The sequence below is a fragment of the Xenopus tropicalis genome, chromosome 1 (genome assembly GCF_000004195.4).
Source record: "Xenopus tropicalis strain Nigerian chromosome 1, UCB_Xtro_10.0, whole genome shotgun sequence".
Taxonomy (NCBI): domain Eukaryota; kingdom Metazoa; phylum Chordata; class Amphibia; order Anura; family Pipidae; genus Xenopus; species Xenopus tropicalis.
This window is the reverse complement of record NC_030677.2, coordinates 112,659,817-112,685,118: the sequence shown is the minus strand read 5'-3', so window position 1 is coordinate 112,685,118 and position 25,302 is coordinate 112,659,817. Positions and strand designations below refer to the sequence as shown.

Sequence of the window (25,302 nt, the reverse complement as noted above, 5' to 3'; positions counted from 1 at the left end):
CCCTACTATAGTTTATATAAATACCCCGCTGTGTAGCCCCGGGGGCAGACATTCCTGCACTGGTATAAGCTGGGGTGTTTGCTACAGAAACCCTACTATAGTTTATATAAATACCCCGCTGTGTAGCCCCAGGGGCAGCCATTCCTGCACTGGTACGGCTGGGGTTTTTGCTACAGAAACCCTACTATAGTTTATATAAATACCCCGCTGTGTAGCCCCGGGGGCAGCCATTCCTGCACTGGTACAGCTGGGCTGTTTGCTACAGAAACCCTACTATAGTTTATATAAATACCCTGCTGTGTAGCCCCGGGGGCAGCCATTCCTGCACTGGTACGGCTGGGGTGTTTGCTACAGAAACCCTACTATAGTTTATATAAATACCCCGCTGTGTAGCCCCGGGGGCAGCCATTCCTGCACTGGTACAGCTGGGGTGTTTGCTACAGAAACCCTACTATAGTTTATATAAATACCCTGCTGTGTAGCCCCGGGATCAGCCGTCCCTGCACTGGTACAGCTGGGGTGTTTGCTACAGAAACCCTACTATAGTTTATATAAATACCCCGCTGTGTAGCCCCAGGGGCAGCCATTCCCGCACTGGTACAGCTGGGGTGTTTGCTACAGAAACCCTACTATAGTTTATATAAATACCCCGCTGTGTAGCCCCGGGGCAGCCATTCCTGCACTGGTACAGCTGGGGTGTTTGCTACAGAAACCCTACTATAGTTTATATAAATACCCCGCTGTGTAGCCCCGGGGGCAGCCATTCAAGCTGGGAAAAAGGAGAAAAGGCACAGGCACATAGCAGATAACAGATAAGACACTATTGTATTCTACAGAACTTGTCTGTTATCTGCTATGTAACCTGTGCCTTTTCTCCTTTTTTCCAGCTTGAATGGCTGCCCCCGTGGCTACACAGCAGCTTATTATATAAATTATAGTAGTTTTACTGTAGCAAACACACCAGTTTTACCAGTGCAGGGCAACAGTGCATTATATTTTTATTACTTTAAAGCTATTTTATTTTTTGGTGTTACTGTTCCTTTAAGATTGAAGCTTTAAAACATTTGAAAAACTGCTGTAATTCAGCTGTAATGTTAGCTTAAGCTTTAAACATGACTATGGGATTCTAGGGAAATCATTAGGAGTAGTATAGATAAAATTGTCTATCAGTTTATTATCAGTTCAGTTGTGTTTTAAGTGCCCCTTCCCCTTCCTGGATGTATAAAATACATTAGCATATTAAAAACAGAGGAGTCGGAGTCGCGGAGTCGGAAGTATCAGAAACTGAGGAGTCGGAGAATTTATCTACCGACTTGACAGCCCTGCTAAAACCACCATACATTGAATATACAGAGTTACATACAAAGCCAATAACCAATACAAGAGGTACAGAGGTCACTGCCCAAAAGGATTAAAGTGCTTCAGTTTAATATTAACTTTTTTTTTGTTGTTTTTAGTATGATCTAAACAATTTGTATTTGGTATTTTGATTTAATAGTTTTTGAATGGCTTAATGTTTTCTTCATCAGCTATCCAGTTTGGGATTTAAATAATTTTATATAGATTCCAGGTTTTACTTTTCCATATGAGCTAGTCCTTGGTTTGGAAATCATAATGAAAGATGAATATGAGATGAGAAAGATAAGAATTAAAAAAGATGCATATCTATAAAAATATCCTAACAGAAGATGGGTTTTTTTGGTTGCCAGAGCTATTCATAATTTAATATTGTCACAGGAAGAGAGGCAGGGTATTAAACACAAAACATTTCTTGTTGTTTTGTGAACTATAGTTGATTTTAAAGCACAAATATGTAAAGTTCAGTTTTGTTGCTTTAAATCTAGTTTCTTTATAGATGTTATAAGATCACTCATTTGTTGGCATGTCCTTTCTACAGTGAGGAACATAAGTATTTGAACACCCTGCGATTTTGCAAGTTCTCCCACTTAGAAATCATGGAGGGGTCTGAAATTCACATTGTAGGCGCATTCCCACTGTGAGAGACAGCATTTAAAAAAGAAATTCAGGAAATCACATTGTATGATTTTTAAAGAATGTATTTGTATTGCACTGCTGCACATAAGTATTTGAACACCTGGCAATCAGCAAGAATTCTGGCTCTCAAAGACCTGATACTCTGCCTTTAAATAGTCCACCTCTACTCCACTCATTAATCTAAATCAGTAGCACCTGTCTGAGCTCTTTAAAGACACCTGTCCACCCCACAGTCAGTCAGACTTCAACTACTACCATGGGCAAGGCCAAAGAACTGTGAAAAGACACCAGAGACAAAATTATGGACCTCCACAAGGCTGGAAAGGGCTACAGGGCAATTGCCAAGCAGCTTGGTGAAAATAGAGCAACTGTTGGAGCAATTGTTAGAAAATGGAAGAGGCTAAAGACGACTGTCAGACTCCCTAAGACTGGGGCTCCATGCAAGATCTCACCTCGTGGGGTATGACTGATGATAAGAAAGGTGAGGAATCAGCCCAGAACTACAAGGGAGGAGCTGGTCAATGACATGAAGAGAGCTGGGACCACAGTTTCAAAGGTCACTGTCGGTAGAACACTACGCCGTCATGGTTTCAAATCATGCATTGCACTGAAGGTTCCCCTGCTCAAGTCATCACATGTCCAGGCCCGTCTGAAGTTTGCCAGTGACCATCTGTATGATCCAGAGGAGGCATGGGAGAAAGCCATGTGGTCGAATGAGACCAAAGTAGAACTTTTTGGTCTAAACTTCACTCGCCGTGTTTGGAGGAAAAATAAGGATGAGTTGCATCCCAAGAACACCATCCCTACTGAAGCATAGGGGTGGTAACATCATGCTTTGGGGGTGCTTTTCTGCGAAGGGGACAGGACGACTGCACTGATGAGAGGATGAATGGGGCCATGTATTGTGAGATTTTGACCTCCTTCCCTCAGTAAAAGCATTGAAGATGGGTCTTGGCTGGGTCTTCCAACATGACAATGACCTGAAGCACACAGCCAGGATAACCAAGGAGTGGCTCCGTAAGAGGTCCTAGGGCGGCACAAGTTTAGGGGCGGCATGCCGCCCCGCCGCAACAGATTTTTTACATTTGGCTCCCATATGGAGCAGTCGGGACCTCTCCCCACTGCTCTGTATGGGAGTTTAAATGTGCGATTGCGCATGCGCATTGATCGCGCATGCGCACTCGGGGGAGAGGGGCGTCGCGCGATTGCGCATGCGCACTCGTGGGGGGGCAGGGGGCGGCCTTGGGGCGCCGAAAAGTTAAATCCGGCCCTGGTGGCCTAGCCAGTCTCCAGACCTAAATCCAATAAAAAATCTTTGGAGGGAGGTGAAACTCTGTGTTGCTCAGCGACAGCCCCAAAACCTGACAGATCTAGAGGAGATGTGTGTGGAGGAGTGGGCCAAAATCCCTGTTGCAGTGTGTGCAAACCTGGTCAAGAACTACAGGAAATGTTTGACCTCTGTAATTGCAAACAAAGGTTTCTGTACCAAATATTAACACTGATTTTCTCGGGTGTTCAAATACTTATGTGCAGCAGTGCAATACAAATACATTCTTTAAAAATTATACAATGTGTCTTTCCATAATAATACATTAGGTCTGTTAAAAAATGATTTAATATTAAATAAACCCAATAGGTACAGTCTTATTATTAAAGGGAAAAAGGAAATCATTTTTAAACATTTGAATTATATGATTAAAATAGAGTCAGGTCCTATACCTGTAATGTCGCTTTGTTTTGTTCTAGGGCAGTGCTGTCCAACTGGCGGCCCGCGGGCCGCATGCGGCCCGCGACCCCCCTCTGTGTGGCCCCCCACCTGTCTGGCTGCTTTGATGGCTTACTCTTGTGTAAGCCTTAAATGGTATCAGTACTGTGATTAACTGCCCCCCCTGCATGGTTATCACCTCAGATTCAGGCTGTAATCAGGCTGTATTGTTTAAATATGTAATCCCCTGTGTTGTTCACACCTTTTAATACCTGCATTGTTCACCCTCTGCAGTGTTCACACCTCAGGCTCAGGCTGCAATCACCCCCATTGTTCCCCTGTTCACACCTCAGGAGCAGTAGAAACCCACAAACAATCCCTGCACACTACAAAAAGAACATATACTGAGGTGGTACTTCAATTAAAAAGTTTTTTAATATATAGTTATTGTGCAGACTGTAGGAGCAGTGCCAGCATTATGTCACTGTAGGCTGCCTGTGTGTGCCATACACACAGGCATCATAGGGCAAGCAGAGTATGGCACACACAGGCAGGGTAGGGAAGGCAGAGTATGGCACACACAGGCAGGGTAGGGAAGGCAGAGTATGGCACACACAGGCCAAGTATGGCACAAACCAGCCAAGAATGGCAAACACAGTGAAAGTATGGCACACAGGCAGGGTAGGGAAGGCAGAGTATGGCACACACAGGCAGGGTAGGGAAGGCAGAGTATGGCACACACAGGCAGGGTAGGGAAGGCAGAGTATGGCACACACAGGCAGGGTAGGGAAGGCAGAGTATGGCACACACAGGCAGGGTAAGGAAGGCAGAGTATGGCACATACAGGTAGGGTAGGGAAGGCAGAGTATGGCACACACAGGCAGGGTAGGGCAGGCAGAGTATGGCAGGTTTTTGCTGTACTACAACCATTAATATGGGTATGGTCATGTGATAACATGGGTGTGTTTTCAAGTGGGAGCGGTTTCAAAAAGGGGAGTGGTCAAAACTGGCTTCCATTATCGGCCCTCCACCACGTAGGTTGGAAAAATTCCGGCCCTCGGTACAACAGAAGTTGGACAGCACTGTTCTAGGGCAACAAAACACACAAATACAGTGTTATATCTAACTGCTTATAGATAAACCTGGACTGAGCTGTGAGAATGAGAATGCAGAACAGGGACATGTTGGATTAGTATGTATGCATAGAGCTAATTTTTATTTTACATCACATGTCGCACAGCAGCATGCCAGTACATTATACTATAAAATGTAAAAAAATTGTGATAAACTGTTTAAACTGGGCGATGTGGTAGAACATGGTAAGTGACGTAACCAGACTAGTAGGGACAATGGGGCTTTTAAGTGTTTTCATAAATTAATTTGACAGTACCCAAAGTGAATTATTAGGTTCTGGAAAACCTGTGTATTATACACTATTATTCTGAGTCACTTAATGTCATCCCAGCCCTCAGAATGGGGGGGGGGGGGAATAGACCAGCCAGTTTGTGGAGTTTTACAGGCATTTATAAAATCAGAATAAAATGACATCTGTTTCCTTTTTCTCCAGGAAATGAAAACTTGGCCTCGGAGCAATATAGAAGTTGTCTGTCTGGAGCGTAAGGCAGAACATTTGTAACTTATGTTCTAATCACAACTGTGACCTCCATCTTGTTCTCTTCAGTGTCCTTGTTCTTCCGCAGTCTTTCATCCACAAATGTCTTCTACCACTAACAGGTATGGATTTCTCTTCAGGCTTCCTCTGAACTGCTATATTTAGCTGCAGCGATGATGGATAATGTTTAGGGTATCACTCTAGCAATTGCAGGTTGAGGTCCAGGGCTTTCTGCTTTACACCCACTTCCATTGAGAGAATATAAATGAAATTGTAAAAAACCAGCACTTCCTTCAAGAGTATTAAATGTTTTAGTTATGGTTCTGGCCCCTACGGTAGACACTTATTTAATACGCTGATGTTAAAGGAATACTGTCACGGAAAAACATGTTTTTTTAAAAGGCCTCTGTGAAAGTGCTGCTCCAGCAGAATCCTGCATTGAAATCCATTTTTAAAAGAGCAAACAGATTTTTTTATATTTTATTTTGAAATTTGACTTGGGGATAGCCATTACCTTACTTTCCGAGGTTCCCTCAGCCATGTGACTTGTGCAAGTTGGAGTGATATTAACAAGTTGGAGTGATATTGCCCCCTCCCGCCCAGCAGCCAATCAGCAGAATAATGTGAAAGTAGCAAGATAGCAGCTCATTGACACCTCTGCTGAAGGATTCAGCTGCCTGAACTGACAGTGCCTCCAGGGGCTTACTGTCCTAGTCATTTCTCTGCCAGCTAAAATAAAAATATAAAAAAATACATTTGTTGGTCCAAGAATAAAAATTTAAATTGTAGAGTTAATTATTTGCTATGTAAACAGTGTAATTTAGAAATGAAGAGTATACCATAAAAATCATGACAGAATCCCTTTAATGTTCCCTTTGCACTTGTTTGTTTTTCTAGAGCCAATTGAGTTTCTCAGCATCACATGCAGCCCTTTGTTATGTGCTGTGTGTTTGTAGTAACTGGTTACCATATTCATATTAGCTACGTGTATGTGTTCTCTATGTTGTAAGGCAGTGCTGTCCAACTTCTGTGGCACCGAGGGCCAGAATTTTTCCAGCCTCCGTGGTGGAGGGCCGATAATGGAAGCTAGTTTTGACCACTCCCCTTTTTAAAACCACACCCACTTGAAACCACACCCATGTTATCGCATGACCATAGCCATATTAATGGTGGTAGTACAGCAAAAACCTGCCATACTCTGCCTTCCCTACACTGCCTGTGTGTGCCATACTCTGCCTTCCCTACCCTGCCTGTGTTTGCCATACTCGGCCTTCCCTACCCTGCCTGTGTGCGCCACACTCTGCCTGCCCCACCCTGCTTGTGTGTGCCATACTCTGCCTTCCCTACCCTGCCTGTATGTGCCATACTCTGCCTTCCCTACCCTGCCTGTGTGTGCGATACTCTGCCTTCCCTACCCTGCCTGTGTGTATGGCACACACAGGCAGCATAGGGCAGGCAGAGTATGGCACACACAGGCAGCCTACAGTGACACAATGCTGCCACTGCTCCTACAGTCTGCTCAATAACTATATATTAAAAAACTTTTTAATTGCAGTACCACCTCAGTATATGTTCTTTTTATAGTGTGCAGGGTTTATTTTTGGGTTTCTACTGCTCCTACAGTCTGAGGTGTGAACAGGTGAACAATGTGGGTGATTACAACCTGAGCCTGAGGTGTGAACAATGCAGGGGATGAACAATGTAGGGATTTAAAGGTGTGAACAACAAAGGGGATTACATTTTTAAACAATACAGGTGGTTTACAGCCTGAATCGGAGGTGTTAACCATGCAGGGGGCCCGTACTGGTACCATTTAAAGCTTACACAAAGGTAAATTATCAAAGCAGCCATACAGGTGGGGGGCCACACAGCGGCCCGCGGGCCGCCAGTTGGACAGCACTGTTGTAAGGCATTTGACAGTATGCTTTTATTGCATAGAATATACACCATGTTAGACCACCTTCTATAAACATAAGGGGAGAATGCTTTATTCAAGACCAGCAATGTGGCAGCTCACACCAAAAGGTATAAATACAGGTGTGCAGAGTGTGAATATTCTGTCCTTGGTAAGACATTCTCGAATTAAAGGAAAATGTATGGAAAATAAACACTGTGGTGTCTATTTAACAGTCAGCAAAATAGCTTGCCTGTGACCATTTCATCTGATTATGATACTGCCAGTTAAATATTCAGTAATGAGTTATTCACCCAATGAGTTGATTCACATGCGTTAAAAATTTTATCACATCTAATTTTTCTCTGTCTTAATGCACGATTCACTAAAAGGATACTTGTGTTAATTTAGACGCGATGCTGCTTGCAAAAAAACGCATGCTATATTAGCCATACACGGCATTACTTTCGTAAAACTACTTTTAAGAAAATTACCCATATCCCTGCAAACTGGAGGCTGCATCACTCTAGGGCCAACACATACTTGAATAAATCACACTGCAAAGTCCATATTTTATTGCCAAAAGCTCATTAACTGTACTGCCTGCCTCAAGTAGGTGTTATTTTTTGCACAGACAGATGCGATATTTAGTGCGTCTAAGTGTTTGTGAATCATGCGTTAGTATTATTTCTGTGCATAAATTAACGCAATATGTTAAAATTAACGCATGTGGTAGCACGAAATTTAAAGCATGCGATATGCGACCATGAATCACGCAGGTTTTTTTGCGTCAATTTTAACGCAAAAAAAGTGACCTTTTAAGTGAATCAGCCCTCTTATGTTTACATACTTTCACACACTGTCCTGCAAAAAACTAGGACATTTGGGAAGTACTTGTTTAGGAAGAGGTTTTCTGTGAGAAGTATTAACAATAAGCAGAAATGTTTCATAGTCATTGTAAGTTTCTTAAATAATATGGCAATTACTACTACATGTATAATATCCCATATTTGCAAATCAGTTATCCAGAAAGCTCAGAATTACAGAAAGGCCATCTCCAGACTCCATTTAAAAGAAATAATTACAATTTTTTAAAAATGTTTTTAAAACTTTGTACTTCCAACGTTTATTTAGGGGCAGCTTTTCAGCTGCATGAGTTAAGGAACTTATACAGGGTTTTTTGGAAAAAAACCTTGTTAGTTAAGGTATTTTTCCCTGAGTGGGCTTACTTATAAAAGAAATAGTTTGGCACCTAAAGGCTGGCCCTTAATGTTTAAATTCTTTTTTAGCATATTTAAAGTATGGTGACCCAGATTACAAAAAGATCCCTTATCTAGAAAACCCTATGCCTCAAGCATTCTGGAAAACGGGTTCCTTACCTGTACCAGACTATACGTGACCTCACTGTGCTCTATTTTGGAGATACAGCTACCCACTTGGTTCCTCCTTCAGCTGCTACATGTAGTCTAACCTCTCTAACATAAACCTCATTCATAGAGTAATACTTTCCCCAGCTCTTAACACACATGGCAGCTAAAAAGATAACCAAGTGCACATTTTGCCCTGCGTTACAGTTGTGCTTTGTAGGATATTTAAACACACTTGTGGCAAGGAGGTGGCATATTCAAGAATGTTACCAAACTGGAAGATAGACAGATAGATAGATATAATTAAATACAGCCCTTGTATATCTTTTACCCTCTTTACTCCCTCGGAGATCACATGACAGGAATAATGAAACTCTGACTGTTTGAATGGTATGATCCCAGGAGGTGGCACTTACTACTTAAAATGCCAATTTAGGATTACCCAATGGCACATAATACTAAAAAATGCTAGTTTTATAGACATGGTTTATTTAAATGAAGCAGAGATTTACATATGAGCTGTTTTATGCAATATATTTTCATAGAGACCTACATTGTTCGAATGTATAGTTTTCCTAAGTGTAACTAAGAAATAGGCTTTTAATTTGCTTCTTTATTACAGAGCGTTTTATACTTCTTTAGAAAATGTGTTGGGTTCTGTTCACACATCAGCCTCCCTGCGTAAACTGCGTACAGAGAGAACAGAGAGAATGCATTTCTACTCATTATATTACTCTGTGCATTACACAGATTATATAACTTTAAAGCTCTTTCCTTGTGCTCTCTTCTCATTACACTACATTAAGTGAAGTGAAATTTTTCCCTTATTGCACAGCAAAGTGCAGAAAGAAGAAGTACAGAGAGAAAGCTTGTCTGTGGGTCACATGTCTTATTGTTTCTAAATAAACTGGCAAAAATGTCATCCTGCAGAGGAAATGCTTTCTAATGGGCAAGCATCCATTTTGGCAAATATCTGGGTCATTACATTGCAAAGAAAATGTTATCTGGTTACATCTATTCTTGATGCCTATAGTGCATGTATAAAATATATGCCTTTTAGCTACATTTAACTTCTGTCTATATAAAGTCTCCAAATGCAGCAAAGAAAATATTGAACAGCTTGTATATTCCTAGTCTGTGGATCTGTAATTCAGATCTGTTTTATCTTTCTTTCTATATTAATTCTTTTACAGAATACCGTACACAAGGACTTATATTGCTAGAACTCATGAGGCAGTGTATGAAATGATTCTGGTCTGTATAGGAAAAATACACATATTCAAATGGACAAAAAGGGCAAATATACCGTCGTCATGATTAATGGAGTATCTGTGTGAGGCTTTCTTGGAAATTCCCCAAGATTCAATTAAGAGACACTCGGATTTCAGTCAGATTAATCTGCTGTCGTTTCATCTGGGTCATACAAGGCAGCGAATTAAACCACCCTTCTCTCTACTGATTTCTGCCTGAAAAAAAAAACAGATTTTCAATTATGAACAGGCTTGATTAAGATTTTTGTCTTGCAATATATTTTAAAAAGGAGGGATATACTGTCACAAAAAAAAAAAACAAAAATAAATAAGCTTTATCTTACAGTTTTAAAATATAGTCAGTAAAAAAATTCTGCCCCATTTCCCGCTTTAACAATTTTTCTCTTTATATACAGGCTTTATGTCAGTTTATTGGATGGACAATGAGTGCTAATACATTAATTGTCTGTGCTTCTTTTGCATGCATCATATATAAGAGCAGAGATCCCCAATCTTTTTTACTCGTAAGCCGCAGACAGAGGTAAAAAGTGTTGGTGACCTACAGAAGCATAAAAAGGTTCTTTGGGGATGCCAAATAAGAAGTGTGAGTAGCTGTTTGGTAGCCCCATGTGGACCGATGACCTGTAGGAGGTTCTGTGTCTCTTTGTTTTCAAAACGTGCCCTTAATCCAGAAATTTAAAAATAGGCACCTATTTTTAAAACACTGGGAGCAACATCAAAGGGAGTGGCGAGCAAAATGTTGCTTATGAGCCACTGGTTGGCATCACTGTATTAGAGTGTTTTCTAAAAAAGTGATTCCACCGCAAAGCCTGCTTTTAGAAAGGGAGATTACTGAGAGGGAAATTATGAAGAGTAACATTTTTTAATTATTTCAGAAATGGTTCAGAATTTTGAATTAATTTTAAAGTTTATTCATTTTATAAGCTGAAGCATAAATGTTAAAGTCTCCTTAAAAAGTAATGTAGACTTGTAAAAATATTGATGAATATGATTTAATAAAAGGTGTAAGGGTTAATTAACAAAGACCCCTGACGAAGTGATAGGGCATAGGTCCCGTAGTTCTCATGCAGAGAGTACTTTTTTCCTAGGACTAGCTGCATTCTGTATCTCATGCTGATGAAATATGCAGCATCAAGTGCAGGCTACTCCTGTCTTCACTGCCTGCCATAGGGCAAGCATAAAGTACAGGGTATATTCAGGGCTGTATTTAGGTCCGGTGCCACCCTAGCACATAAGTGAGATCATGCGCAGCATGTGCGTGACATCACATATACTTAATGGAAGTGAAGTCATGTGCAACATGACGTCACTTCTGCCACGCAACCAAACCCCCTTCTGCCCCAGCTACGTCGCCAGATTTCTTATGGAAATCTCTAGTCACAGGGGTGCCTATATATAAATACAGCCCTGGGTATATTCCAAAAGATTTAAGCCCCCCTCATTTTAAATATATAATTGCTTTCATGCTGCCTGCTGTAGATCACTTTGTCTTTTCAAACACTTCCAATTGGCAGTCAAAAAACTAGCAAGACAAGCAAAAATGTAGAGTTTAGAATAATAAATATCACACACATGGCGATAGGTACTGTATGTGGCACTTCTAGCTGGTTCAGAAAATGTTGCTTTTTATTTCATGGGAGAAAACGATGCTTAACCATAAACATGAAACTATCTAACAATATACCCGATACTTGTCATATTTTTTCCAGGACGCTTCCAGTTTTCCTGGTCATTATCATGGGTTTCCAAGAAAGAGGTAATATTGAGGCAAATAGGATATGCATTAGGTGTATCAGAGCATAACCATAAAAAAAGAAACATTTTGAAATCTGAAATGTTGGTTGGTCTGTATCCTGACTGCCATTAATTACAAAAAAAATCCAGTGTGAAGAAGAAAGTTTACATTTAACCATAACATTTTTTTAAGTAACATTTTTAGATTTATAACGAAGTGGCAGATGCAGGCATTTTTGTAAAAAAATGCAAAGTCCTTAGTTAGGTGCAAGGTCCCCTTCCCCCCCAATAGAGTAGCTATAAAGGGATCCTGTTCCCTCAGTGATATTATCAGGCAGCTACATCTGAAAAAAAAGACTTTTGTATATTTTTATTTACTATTGCACAAATTCATAATTGTAGTAGGTAGACTGTGCCAATTTAAAAGGAATACTGTCATGGGAAAATATGTTTTTTTTTTTTCAAAGTGCATCAGTTAATAGAGCTTCTCCAGCAGAATAATTTTGAAATTATACATGGGGCTGGCCTTATTCTTTATTTCCCAGGGTGCCACAATCATGTGACCTGTGCTTTAAAAAACTTCAGTCACACTTTACTGCTGAGCTGCAAGTTGGAGTGATATCACCCCCTCCCAGCAGCCGATCAGCAGAACAATAGGAAGGTAGCAAGAAAGCAGCAGCCAGTAGATATCAGAATAACACTCAATAGTAAGAGAGAGAATAGGAGTAGGAGAAACAATAGGTTACCTAAAAGCAGTGTAGGGTTGACTTCTTCTGAAAGCTCAGACTCAGGCACAGTGCACTGAGATGGCTGCCTACACACCAATATTAGAATTAAAAAAAATACATTTGTTGGTTCAAGAATAACATTTTAAGTGGCAGAGTGAATTATTTGTTATGTAAACAGTGTAATTTAGAAATAAAAAGTATACCATACAATCATGACTATATCCATTTATGGAGTTTTCAAAGTGCACAGCTCAGGCTGGACACTGCTTCTACAGTGCTGGGTTAGGCACAAGGAGTGGCAGCCATTTCTCCCTGTGGCTTCTGAGCTGTTTAGAAGGGTGCAATGTACTCAGCTGCATAGTGAAGCTGCTTTACTGGCAGGCTTGTACACTGATCTCACTCAGAAGAATAATCTTAAGGTTCACATTTAGCGTATGCTACACTAAAACACAGATATGTAATTTATTACGTAGACAGCTCCCTCACCTACCATTATGCACCAGTATAATATTAGTGTCATTAATTATCACACAGATTGTTGGCTTCAAACTGCTGTCGCTATGACGCTGGGAGCAAAGCAGGTAATGTCAGATACGGAGGTGTACAATGAAAACTGGCAGGATTCTCTGTTTGCTGGTATCAATGCATAAACCAGAGTAATGTACTAGTATGTAATGATACAATAACACCAGAGATCGGGGGATAGCACATTGATGTTATTTATTGCTATAATTTTGTTCTGTCTTTACCCACTGTGGAAAGAATTCAATAGACCAATCAAAAGCTGCTAATAAGCAGCAGTGGAAGTAGACGTGCTAGAATGCAACTGAACAGATAAAAACTGGGAAAGCAGTATGTGTATATACAGTGCATCAGTTCACATTATAATTATTTATATATCCAGAGTAACAGTTGACATTGAGTCTTATGGTGCAGAACATATATGCAGGTTAATTGGCTTCTGACTAAATTGACCACAGTGTGTGTGTGACAGTGATAGGGACCTTAGATTGTAAGTTCCTCATGGGCAGGGAATGATGTAAATGTTTTAGCTAGGATTAGGCAGGATAACTGCAATTAACCCTTTAATTATAATGAGGGATAACTTGGTTAAGTTGTAATGTTTTAGCCATATTATGAGGAGGTACAGATACACAGGAATCCTCTAGGGTGAGATAAGGACAGGTAATCAGCTGCTGCTGCTGTTGAAGAGGAAACAAACTTGCCTAGGGGAATATAAAGCATGCAAATTTGTGCGTCTGCATATTTTATGTTTCCATTCCACCATTAAAGGTGGTTCTTGGTAGCCTATGTAGACATGTAGTATTGCCTTGTTCGCTGACCATATAGTACATTAGGAGCCATTGCTTTTGGAGTTTCTGAACTATATAGTTCCACAGGCCATGATAAAGGCACCAGTTAAGGTGAACCACCATATTCAAATGAATTCAATCTTTTTTGTATTAGTAATTGGGTAGAAAGAGTGATTTCCTAGTACTTGGGGAAAAATACTAAATCAATTATATCTTTATTAAAGTGGTATTCTTGTAATCATTCTTCTTGTCTACATCAGTGTGGCACTTAAGCTATGAAAATGTCAGTATAATAAGAGACTATAATATCAAATAAAAGGCTAACATCTTATTTAATAGCTGTTTAATTCTTTTGTACCTGTTTTATGTTTCCACGTATACAAGTATGAGGGATTATTTACTGAAGTGGAGCATACTTTAAAGTGTTATAAACAAGTGCAAAGCTCCATGTTTATAGCCCTTAATTCTAGGGATGCACCAAATCCAGGATTCGGTTCGGGATTCGACCAAGATTCATGCTTTTTCAGCAGGATTCAGATTCGACCATGGAATCCATGGTCTTGGCCAAACCAAATCTGAATCTTTAAAATCATGTGACTTTTCGTCACATAAACATGGAATTTTTTAATGCACGCAGTTCTTTCCAATCCTTCGATTGCTTTATTTACATATGCAAATTAGGATTCAGTTCAGTATTCGGCCGAATCTTTCACAAAGCATTTGAGGTTCGGTCGATTCCCAAAATAGTAGATTCAGTGCATCTCTGCTTAATTCTCCTTGCCATTACTGCCACAAGGTGCAAATCTTTAAACTGCAGCTTGTTTCTGGCATGTCGAGGGCAGCATATGGGCTTATGCACACCCCTTACTTTTATGATAGTAGAAACAAAACAATGCAGCATCTTAGTTGCAAATTGCTAGGCAGTAGTGATGTGCGGGCTGGCCCGATACCCACGGAACCCGTGGGTTGGACGGTTTTGGGCCAACCTCTGCACTATATTTTCGGGTCACAGGCAGGTTCAGGTTGAGCTCTTCTGCTTGCCCTCCCTGCTCACGACCTTACTCTGCTGGCTTCCCGGTTCCGGCTTTCTAATATATAGGCGTGTGACTGGTCATAGGATATATATATATATTTTGGATATAGCTGCGTTCAAGCAATATAGGAGAAACCAGCTACATTGGATGACCATGGCATAGTGTATTGTCAGTTGTGGAACATTTACAGAAAGAATTGCACCCGAGGGACAAATATTATGCCAACTGATGTCCATAACTAAGAGAAAAATACTGTATAAAAAAATGTGTAATGTGTGTTCTAACTTTAAATTATGTTTTCTGTAGAATAAAAATATGTTTTAAAAAGAATATTGCAATTTTTAAAGTTTCTTCTTCTTTGTAGGGAGCAGCCAATATTTAGCACCCGGGCTCATGTGTTTCAGATCGACCCAATCACCAAAAAGAACTGGCTTCCTGCCAGTAAACATGCGGTCACAGTATCTTACTTCTATGATGCTACAAGGAATGTGTATCGCATCATCAGTGTGGGGGGCACCAAGGTGAGGGATGATTATGTATTGCAATGTGTGCAAGATATCAGCTGAAATGAACTAGGTGTTATTAACACTGATCAATGGGTTTTTGCAGGCCATCATCAACAGTACTATTACTCCAAACATGACTTTTACCAAAACCTCACAAAAGTTTGGGCAGTGGGCTGACAGTCGTGCCAATACTGTGTATGGATTGGGCTTCGCTTCAGAGCAGAATTTGTCTCAGGTAATGTGGAAGATTTACTTTAAATATGTGAATACATAGTATTACAATTCCAAGTGTATATAACCTTTCCATATTAGATGTAAAGCCTCACTAAATATGTAGAATTTATTTGTGAATTAGTATCTACCTGTTACTATGGCTTCTGTTTGTGTAGGTCCTTCTCCTATTTTGATTAGTATAGAGTATAAATGAGCAGTTGGACTGCCTATGTCCTTCATAATGATCCTCATAATTTGGATAATGCTGCTCACAGAAAAATTATATCTATAGTAATGTTTGTTAATATTTGTAACACCTGCTGTTAATGCACTTTAATACCAAACGTGCCCTAACAATTTTTTTAGAATGAGTGCCCTGCGGAAATAAGATAATACCACTTTAGACAACAAACATTCCAAGACCTATAAGACCCAAACCAAAAAAACAGCACACTTAACAACTCTTTTTATTTAATTTCCAGCCTTTACCTGTGTTTTGTGCAGCCATAATATTAGACCATAAGATAGCTGGAAGTCTACAGGTGTAAGCTACTAATGCAAAAATAATATGCCTTATGTGTCTTTATGGGAATATCTTTATATCTTTCTATAACATTTTGGCAGTCAAAGGGGGCAAATTAAATTACTGGCCAAGGGTCATTAGGTGGATCACTTTAGGCTCCACTCATAATAAAATTAATTGTCAATAAGCACCTCAACAATATACATGTCCTAAGTGTAGACATTTATATTTCTAAGGTGCTGTAAGAAATAGAAAAAAGGGTTTCCTAACTCAGAGACCAATCTACCTTTTAAATTTATTAGAAATCCTGGATGTTTGCCATACATTATAAACTGGAAATTAGAAATAAATCTGGTCTAAATTGATGTTTTAATCTTTGGAGCTTTCACTTACACTAAGGGAATTTGTGTTCAGTTTTGTTACTGCAGATAGTAAAGGCATTTGTGTTGATTATTCTGCATTCCATTTCACGCAAAAATGAAAAAAAAGAAGGAAGTCTGTCTGTCCATCTCAATTTATGCTGAATTGTTTTTCACCACACGCCCTCTGCAGTTTGCAGAGAAGTTCCAGGAAGTGAGGGAAGCTGCCCGACTGGCAAGGGAAAGATCTCAGGACAAGACTGACCTGACAAACCCTGCACTTAATATTACTTCTCAGCAGGTAGGTTGGACTAATATGAAAACTGGAGAGTTACCAGAAAGGGACCATATGTATAAGGTCAACACTATCCTGTTTTTCATTGTGTCCCAAACATGCACTCTTTTTCTTCTTTGTCTATTTTGTTTCAACCGTCAAGAATTCCTACATATTCCCCAGTCTCCTAATTCTCTAATTCCTAAATGGAACCTTCTGTCTGTCCCTTTAGTTTCCACACCTTTCTTAACTGCTGCCTCCAGCACTGAGGTGAGGATTCCCGGCAGAGCCACATCCTCGCATCATAGTACATTGGCATTAGATTTCCTATTCAGTACCAGACGCTGGTGCAGCCTTCTGGGTTAACCACTGCCATAACAGGGAATTGAGCAGATGGGACAAAAGCTTACTGTTTGTTTTTAACAAGCTGTTATCTTGTTGCTGCCTGAGAACCACAGATACTCAGAATCCATAATTTGTAGGCATTGTATGGTACACCCACTGGGTTAACCCATTCAAAGCATTTTCTTCAATGAACACCTGCATATTTAGCTTGCAAGACAGTTTAATTCATAGAGGCAAATGATTTGTTATTAGATGACTTTCTCCAAAATAAACTGCCCCACTTGCAGCTGGCCTGTTAGATTCAATAGCTATGTTTAATTGCTGGCGCATCAAATATACACAATAGTTCAGCTTAGCTGTGAAGACTTTTTTGTCTGTAAAGGAACCAATCCAATTGCTTTGTGTTGTTTCCTAAACTATTTAAAGCAGGAAAGACAATTTTCCATTGTATAAATCCTTGTTTTACACAAGGGCTGCATATTTAAAGGGCCAGCTCACATTTAAAACCATTAATACATGCTATGACCTAGATTTTAGAGATGAGAAATCTATTCCTCTGGTATGTTACTCTCTGTAGCAGGTTTATTGAGCAGTGAGTTCTTTGAAGAACATATTGATAAAATAGCCCTAGAGGTTTAAAAGGTTCAGGATTAGCAAAACATAATGCATTTGTACTTGTAAAGCAGTTTATTGCCCATCTCTATGATTTTGTGCAGAGTAGATGTAGAGAGAGAAAATGCTGTTTTTTGTTTTTTTACTAGTGTGTGTATATACCCACACAATTAATTGTATGTAGTTTATTGATAAGCAAAGCCAACCAAACATTCTACAATTTTCCATGCTATTTTTTCACTGAAGAAACTGCTAAATTATTTTTTGGTGCTACTTTATTTGTAGTAATATAGCATCTTCCACCATGTCACCATTTACTGAACATTTTTAGCAACCTCATGTGCTAGCCAACCAATTCTGTAAACATTTTGTAATGTGAGTGAGACAAAGCATCTCTGTTTTTCTGTGTACTAACCAAGAGAGACAGAAATAGCATAGAACTCTAGGCTCAGGTATAGTTCTGCAATAATTACTATATGTGAACATGTAAGCAATATACAGCTTGAAAATTGTTCTGCAAATCAATGCAGCCCTCAATGTGAATCAGTTTTTATTGATTCAGAAATCTATGTTAAATACAACTTTCCACCACCTCACCTTTCCCCTTTCCAAGTGCCTAAGGCTACAGACACATAGGCGGTTATCTGCGCTTGAAATCCCTGATAAACTGGGCTATTTTGAAGCTCATGTTGAACATATACTTAACATGGGTCTTAAAATAATTTTGGGGATCAATGTTAGAATCATCCTTATATTGTACCTGCACCTTTCTGCCCAAACAGTTTTGATATAGCTGCAATATCTTTCTACATACAAAGTAGACTTTGTTCCCCCCCAATAATTATAAGAACAAACAAGAATATTTTCTGTATATATTATTTTCCTTACTGGTGCATCTCTCTCACTAGATATATTGTTTTGGCAGACCATTCTTTCAATGTCATTGAATTACAGTCAGGGTGATCTACCAGTACCTCTCCTTTGATCAAATATGAGGCATGGTCAGAAGTGAAGGCAGATCCATCTAACTTCAGTTCAGATCCTCTCATTCTAGAAATTTGCTGAACAATGGAATTGAGGTCATTTGGCCATCTGTTTGAATATCCTTTACAATCAACCTCTTTCCTAGCTAATGGCATATGGGGCTTTTGACTGTTGACATCAGGTGTAATTGGTTAATCTTTTCTAAATAGAATCTGTTGCTTTGTGTGTGTTTCAAGTAGGTTACTGTGTGAAGTGGTGACACAATGAGAAGGTTGACAACTGTTTTGCACCTTGTGTCTATGTTGGTTCAAGGGCCCGTTGTGGCATTAGATTACTTATTAAGTAAAACTACTTAAACCTGCTCTGTGCGACTGATTCCATTCTCATACAAATTCAGATAGTGAAAGGCAGCGCATAGACTTTTCTCCACTGGCATATATTATATTTATATATATATATATATATATATATATATATATATATACGTGCCAGTGATAAACCAACCTGTGTGCCATTAGCCTTATTCTTACTTATTCATTCAACTCTGTAGGCAGTATTTTCAAAGCCAAGTGAGCACCTGAGCAGTAACCTGTAACTATATTTTTTTGCCCTAGGCACATTTCCTTGACGTGGGTGACTCGTTTAGGTGGATGAAAGTCATCAGGGTTCTAAATATTCTTTTTTAAAACCTTCACAGGTACTTCCTTCTCCTATTATCAGTGCCAATGGACCAGGGGATGACAAGCTGTTTCGGAGCCAGAGTGCAGAGATGGAACTTAGCACAGAAAGGGAACGTGTTAAGAAGATGCTCTCTGAAGGGTATGTGGGTGCACTTTTTTATATTTATTTCAGAAAAAAGACAATAGTAGCAAAAGCATTTTGCTTTTATGAGTTTTATAATAGGGTATCATAAAAAGCTACCTCTATTAAAGGGTGAAATATTTGGGTGAATAATTCACTGAGGGAAATCAGTCTTTCCTGGTGAAATAGTTTGTCCCATGAGTAAACGTTACAGATAATAATTCACATAGGTGATTTTTTTACCCTTTTGTTAAATTTAGCCTACTGTTCTTACGTGAGGGCTCACTGGGAAATATACAGGCGCATTAATAAATGCTGCATATAAAATCCCATGGTAACATTGTGCAAAGAGCTTTCCAGACACCTGCATTTCCAGTAAAAAGCAGTTTGTCCTGCTGCAAGGACATTAATTATATAGATATATATATATGTAAACACCCCCACAATTTTTAAAAAATGGTGGTGTTAATTTAAAAGTACAGGTTTATGAATTATTAGACTGCTTTGTGTGTAGTTACCCACATACTGTATATGTGGCATGTCTCTTTTTATCTTCTAACTTTTAGATAGATACATTTTAGAATGATGGTAATGATTAAAGTAAATGAGAATTGCTTCTTGTGGTTGCTGAAGAAACACGCTTGCCAAATCCTTATTTCCATTGTTAACATTTAGAATTCAGAATTCACTGAGAATAGTTACCTGAGAGAAAAAAAGTGATTGCATCGCCATTTCTGTGAGAAAATTATATGTTATGGGCTTGATTCGCTAGCATGTTTTAATCCTATCTGCTGTAAAGTACCATCTGTGAAAAAATCCCTAGAGATAGTCCAATTCCCACACACTGTGCTGAAAACAAGAAACTGAAACAAAATGTGTCAAGCCCAGTTTATTCCAAAAGAAGATAGGGTTCTTTTTTAATGAAAGCATATTTAAAAAATGAAATTGTGAAGGGCTTTTGTAACTTTAAAGGGGAACTCCACCCAAACACAATTTAACCTTTTTGAAAAGTAAACATAATTTCCAACAACTTTGCCTTCAGCCTGCGTCCTCCAAATCCCACAATTTCCTGCTGTCAGGAGCGCTCTGCTTCATAGAAAAAGTAAAGATGGTGACTACCATGGCTGCAATGCTATCGTGCCTGCACGCTATGTAGTGACGCGCCACCAGTGCCATGTGACGTCATTACACTTGCTGTTAAAATTTGAAATAAATACACGCCACAAACCCAGGTTCAACAGGACTTTTTTAGTAAGCTCCTGAGTGCACTGTAAATCACTTTTCCCTATTGATCTACCAGTATTTGACCTTCCTGCCTGTTCTTGACCATCCTGTTTGTTGCTTGAACCAACCTGTGCCTGGAATACATTTTGAGACTGATTAACCCTTTTGGTACTACGTTTTTGGACTGTTTTGTTGCCTGTACTCAAGTTTCCTCCTCGGTGCTGACTACAAAACCTAGCCGAGCAGGCCCTTACAGTATATATGGGCCATGGACCCTTTTGAGGTAGCTCCATCTAAACTGAAAATGACTTTGGATCTTCTAAATCGTCTAGTTTAGTGGCCTTCTATGCTGAAAGACATCAAAGACTTTGTTGCTTCCTGCTCTGTCTGTGCCTCTTCCAAAACAAGCTACTCCCCTCCATGTGGTCTGCTTTAACCCCTACCTATTGGACCCACTCAGCCGTGGACTTCATCGTTGAATTGCCTCCCTCTAAAGAAAACATTGTGATCTGGGTGGTAACTGACCACTTCAGTAAGATGGTGAATTTCATTTCTCTATGCAAGCTCCCATCAGCAGTGGAACTCTCTTTTATCCTTCAGATTTTTTGTCTCCATGGATTCGCAGTGGAAATTGTTTCTGATAGGGCAGGGGTGGGCAAACTACGGCCCGCGGGCCACATCCGGCCCGTCAGCCCTTTCAATCCGGCCCGCCGTCTCCGGCCCCCTTAAAAGAATGACAGGCCCTGATTGGTTGCGCCCCGTGCGTGCGCACAGCGTCAGCACGCACAGGGCGCAACCATATAAAAGAATGCACTGGGGAGCCGGGGAACAGAAGGAGGGGACGGAGGAAGCAGCGGGTCGCTGGGGGGGGAGCTGAGAGGCCCCATAATTTTTGATGGCAGCCCCGGGCGTAACGCTGTCCCGGCCTGGTCCGGCCCGTCCGTTAATTAATGTGGCCACTGAGCCAAAAAGTTTGCCCACCCCTGTGATAGGGGTTCTCAATTTATTTCCAAAATTTTACGCTCTCTGTGTAAAACTCTAGGCATCACTCTCCAGTTTTCTTCTGCATATCACCCTCAATTTAATGGAGCTGTGGAATGAGTTAATCAAGCTCTTGAACAATTTCTTCTATGCCACGTATCTGTCTATCAGGACAACTGATCTGATCACTTCCCCGGGTGTAGTTTGCTCGTAACAATGCTTTACAAGCCTCCACTGGGAGATTACCGTTTATAAGTGTCTATGGGCAACATCTCCAAGCTTTTCCACAGGACTTCCTCCTCTCTGATGTCCCAACAACTAATAATCATGTAGCCCATATGTCTGCAATATGGAGCTGCACTAGGGCAAATTTGTAGAGGAGCTCTTTTTCACAAAAAATACTTTGCCGATAGGAAACGGAAATCCTCCCCTTAGTACTCATTTGAAGAAAAAGTTTGGTTATTCTCCAAAAACATCCATCTTAAAATTCCCTCTCCAAAGTTGGATCATAAGTTTATTGGTGACTTTGGGATCATGGACATTATTAACCTAGTGGCCTTCGATTCCTCATGGGATGCAACTTCCTTCTGGGATGCAACTTCCTAATGTGTTCAATGTAATCCTTATCAAGCCTGCAATGTCTAACCTTTTCGCCTAAATCTACTCATGTCCTTGTTGATGGCAGCAAGAAATTTAGAAAATCCTTTACTCAAGGTTCTCCAGTGGCTTTTTATAGTACTGCAACCAGTCAAAAGGCTTTGGGCCTAAGGAATGTTCCTGGGTGAAACATTCAAATGTCCATGCCCCATGATTGATACAGGAGTTTTATAGACAATTTCCACAAAAACCTTGTCTTGGTGGTCCAGTGGCACCCCCTGGGGGAGGAGATACTGTAAGGAGTGCTCCATTTTGTTGAAAAAGTAAGATGGAGGCACCCATGGCTGCAGTGGCATTGTGGCGGTGCGCTGCGTAGTGACACCAATAGACAAAGACCCGGGTTAAATGGCCCAAGTATAGGATTTTTTTACTAAGCTCCTGGGTGCGCTGTAAATTGCTTTTCCCTATTGATCTACCAGCATTTAACCTTTCTGCAAGTTTCTGACCTTTCTGTTTGCCACCTAAACCATCCTGTGCCTGGAATTCATTTTGAGACTGATTAACCCTTCTGGTACTGTGTGTTTTGACTGTTTTGCTGCCTGTACTCAAGCTTTCTCCTCGGTCCCAACTACAAACCTTTTAAGAGCCGAGCAGGCCTTTATACCTGCACACATAATGTCAATAAGGAAAGGAACATCACATTGCAGTGCACTGTGGGTTATGTAGTAGCTGCATGCTGTCTGTTGTTACAAATTGTAACACAGAGTTTTAGTCTCTCCTTCCCTTCCAGGATTTCAAATGATGCAGAAAGAGAAGAACTGTTTTGCAGCTGAATTTCAATATATAAAAATAATATTTATAAATACTTTCCGTGTGGGACTCTTTAACAAATTTTGGTAAGGAAGCCAGAGTTCCCCTTTAAAGACATACTGTTAGAACTCACCCCCTCCAAAACCAACAGTGTAGGTATGGCACCTGATTTTTCTTTGTAACGGTAAGACAAAAGTATTTTATGTGTTTTAAGCTAGCATAAATCTATGTTCATGAAAAAGTTTTCAAGCAGCTTTAAAGGAAGAAAAGGGAGGGGAAGGAAGTGCCCAGTATTTCCAAAGGCTTCCCTGTGACTTTCTAGGTTTGCTCATATGCAGTATGGTAAAATTGGAAAATATTAGTCTGAAGAAGGCACAAGAGAGCCTTGGGAAATGTAGGTAAGATGGAAGTGTAACGCTAGGTAGTTCCAACAGTATCTAGGAAAACAAATTAGATTTTACTTTAAATCTTACCATAAATGACCCTTGACTGGGGTTTCTGTGCATCTAGAAGAGTAAATAGTTAGTCATTCAACTGGCCTTCAACCTGTGGCCCCCAGTACCACTGCTTCAAGCCCTCTAAGTAATACATTTCTGAGAGATGCCAGGGGAAGGAAACCGGCTACTAAAATGAATGGAATGGTATGCCAAGGTTCCCATACTGTGTTGCCTCAATTGGTGTTTAGACTTTAGACTTGTAATCAGCAAACCAGAAGCTAATTCCATTTTATCAATAAAACATCCCTTTCACAGTCTTCCAAACATTTGTAGTATATTATATATTAATATATATAATTTTATAATTTTAAAATTATATATATTAATATTTAATATACTGCAAATAGTATATAAAATTATATCATTTTACACTTCATTTTAATTGTATGCATGTGAAATTGTTGTGGATATATTTTATAAAGACCTTTTTGAAAATTATCGTGGCACTCATTGTTAGGTATATCCTCTTCTGTAGGCGTTTCATTAGTTTTGCAGTTATCAAAATTGCACAGAAAAATTCAGACCATTTATATGCAACATAAGTTCAAATACAGAAACAGATATGTGTGTTTGTTTACAAAGTGTTTGGTATGTCTTCTTTTTATATGCCCTTGAATTGGACATTAAACCGCTTTTTGCAGGAAAATATGGAGGCCTTGTAACTGCAGATCCAGACATTTTAAAACAAGTATGTAAGACACTAAATATACATCTGATATGCATCTCTTTAAACCCTAATGCAAACTAGACATACATCACAAATGTACACAACTGAGCATGCAGTGTGTATTAAAGGAGAAGGAAAGGTAAAAACTAAGTAAGCTTTATCAGAAAGGTCTATGTAAATACAGCCATAAGCACTTACAGAAATGCTGCACTGAGCCCTCTATCAAAAGAAACACAGGATTCCTTTTTTTCCTGAGCCAGAGTCCGCCCAGCTCTCTCCTCTCTCCTCTCCCCTCTCCTCCTCCCCCCTCCCACAAGAATGCTAAGAACTCCCTCCCCCACCCATAAGAATGTGTGATCTGAGCCATACAGCAGGAAGCATCCTCATAGTCTTACAAACTGCGCATGTACAGGGGGTCTTGGTCTTGGTGCAGGAGTGTGGCATTATGGGAATTTTGTTTACAGAGCTCAGCCTTTTTTTCCTATGAGGCTTCTGATCATCTGAACAGGGGAAATATGGGGAAACTTAAGGGCACTATTGAGAGAACTGAAGGTATGCCTGTAGCTTGAGATGAACACTTTTTTAGCCTTTCCGTCTCCTTTAAGGGCAGTCAATGCGGAATAAGTTTAAGCCTATTAGCATTTATCCTAATTTATTGTGCATCCACAACAAAAGTCTGTCTTAAGAAATCCCTTGTTGATTCCCACATGAATTGAATTCCCAAAACATACATACATTTCTTGTTCTGATTTCCCACATTAAAAATATGTGGCATTCTTCTTAAAGGTTATTGTAGTCTAAATATTGTCATATGTAGCCCAGTTTTGTTGGGCAGTTTGACCAAGATTCAAGGCTGGGTCAACAAGGAAGGGCTTCAAAAGCAAGCCTACGGCATCTGACAACTCACTTTCCCCCTCTCAGCAACTTTACCTCAACCTCTACATCTTCCCCACTCTGTAACTCCTGTTTTTCCCATTTCAGCAACTCAGCACAGGGCTAGAGTGAGGTTCATGTCTATTGTCCCTTATAACTCTACCTATAAGGCATGTGCCTCTTTTGCCTATCCCAAGTTCCAGTCTTGCCAACATCCAACACAATGCCTGACTCTCTGGACATGTATGTCAGACTATGTCAGCAGCTACATGGTTCAATGGCAGATGACGATGCATGGTCACTAGTATTCCTTTGGCCTGTAGTCTGACGAGTCAAATACCATAAAGCAGTGCTGTCCAACTGGCGGCCCGCGGGCCCCCCCT

General features: G+C 40.0%; 1 protein-coding gene across 1 annotated transcript in view; it reads left to right on the top strand.

Moving 5' to 3' along the window:
- Positions 1 to 5,267: 5,267 nt before the first annotated feature.
- homer3 (homer scaffold protein 3) overlaps positions 5,268 to 25,302 on the top strand; it is a gene marked incomplete at its 5' end in the record, with an annotated part of 40,202 nt that continues 20,167 nt past the window's right edge. Inside the window, 5 exon segments of the mRNA NM_001171520.1 lie at positions 5,268 to 5,434; positions 15,018 to 15,174; positions 15,263 to 15,394; positions 16,448 to 16,555; positions 19,167 to 19,288. Of these exon segments, the coding sequence (NP_001164991.1) occupies positions 5,415 to 5,434; positions 15,018 to 15,174; positions 15,263 to 15,394; positions 16,448 to 16,555; positions 19,167 to 19,288 (539 nt within the window).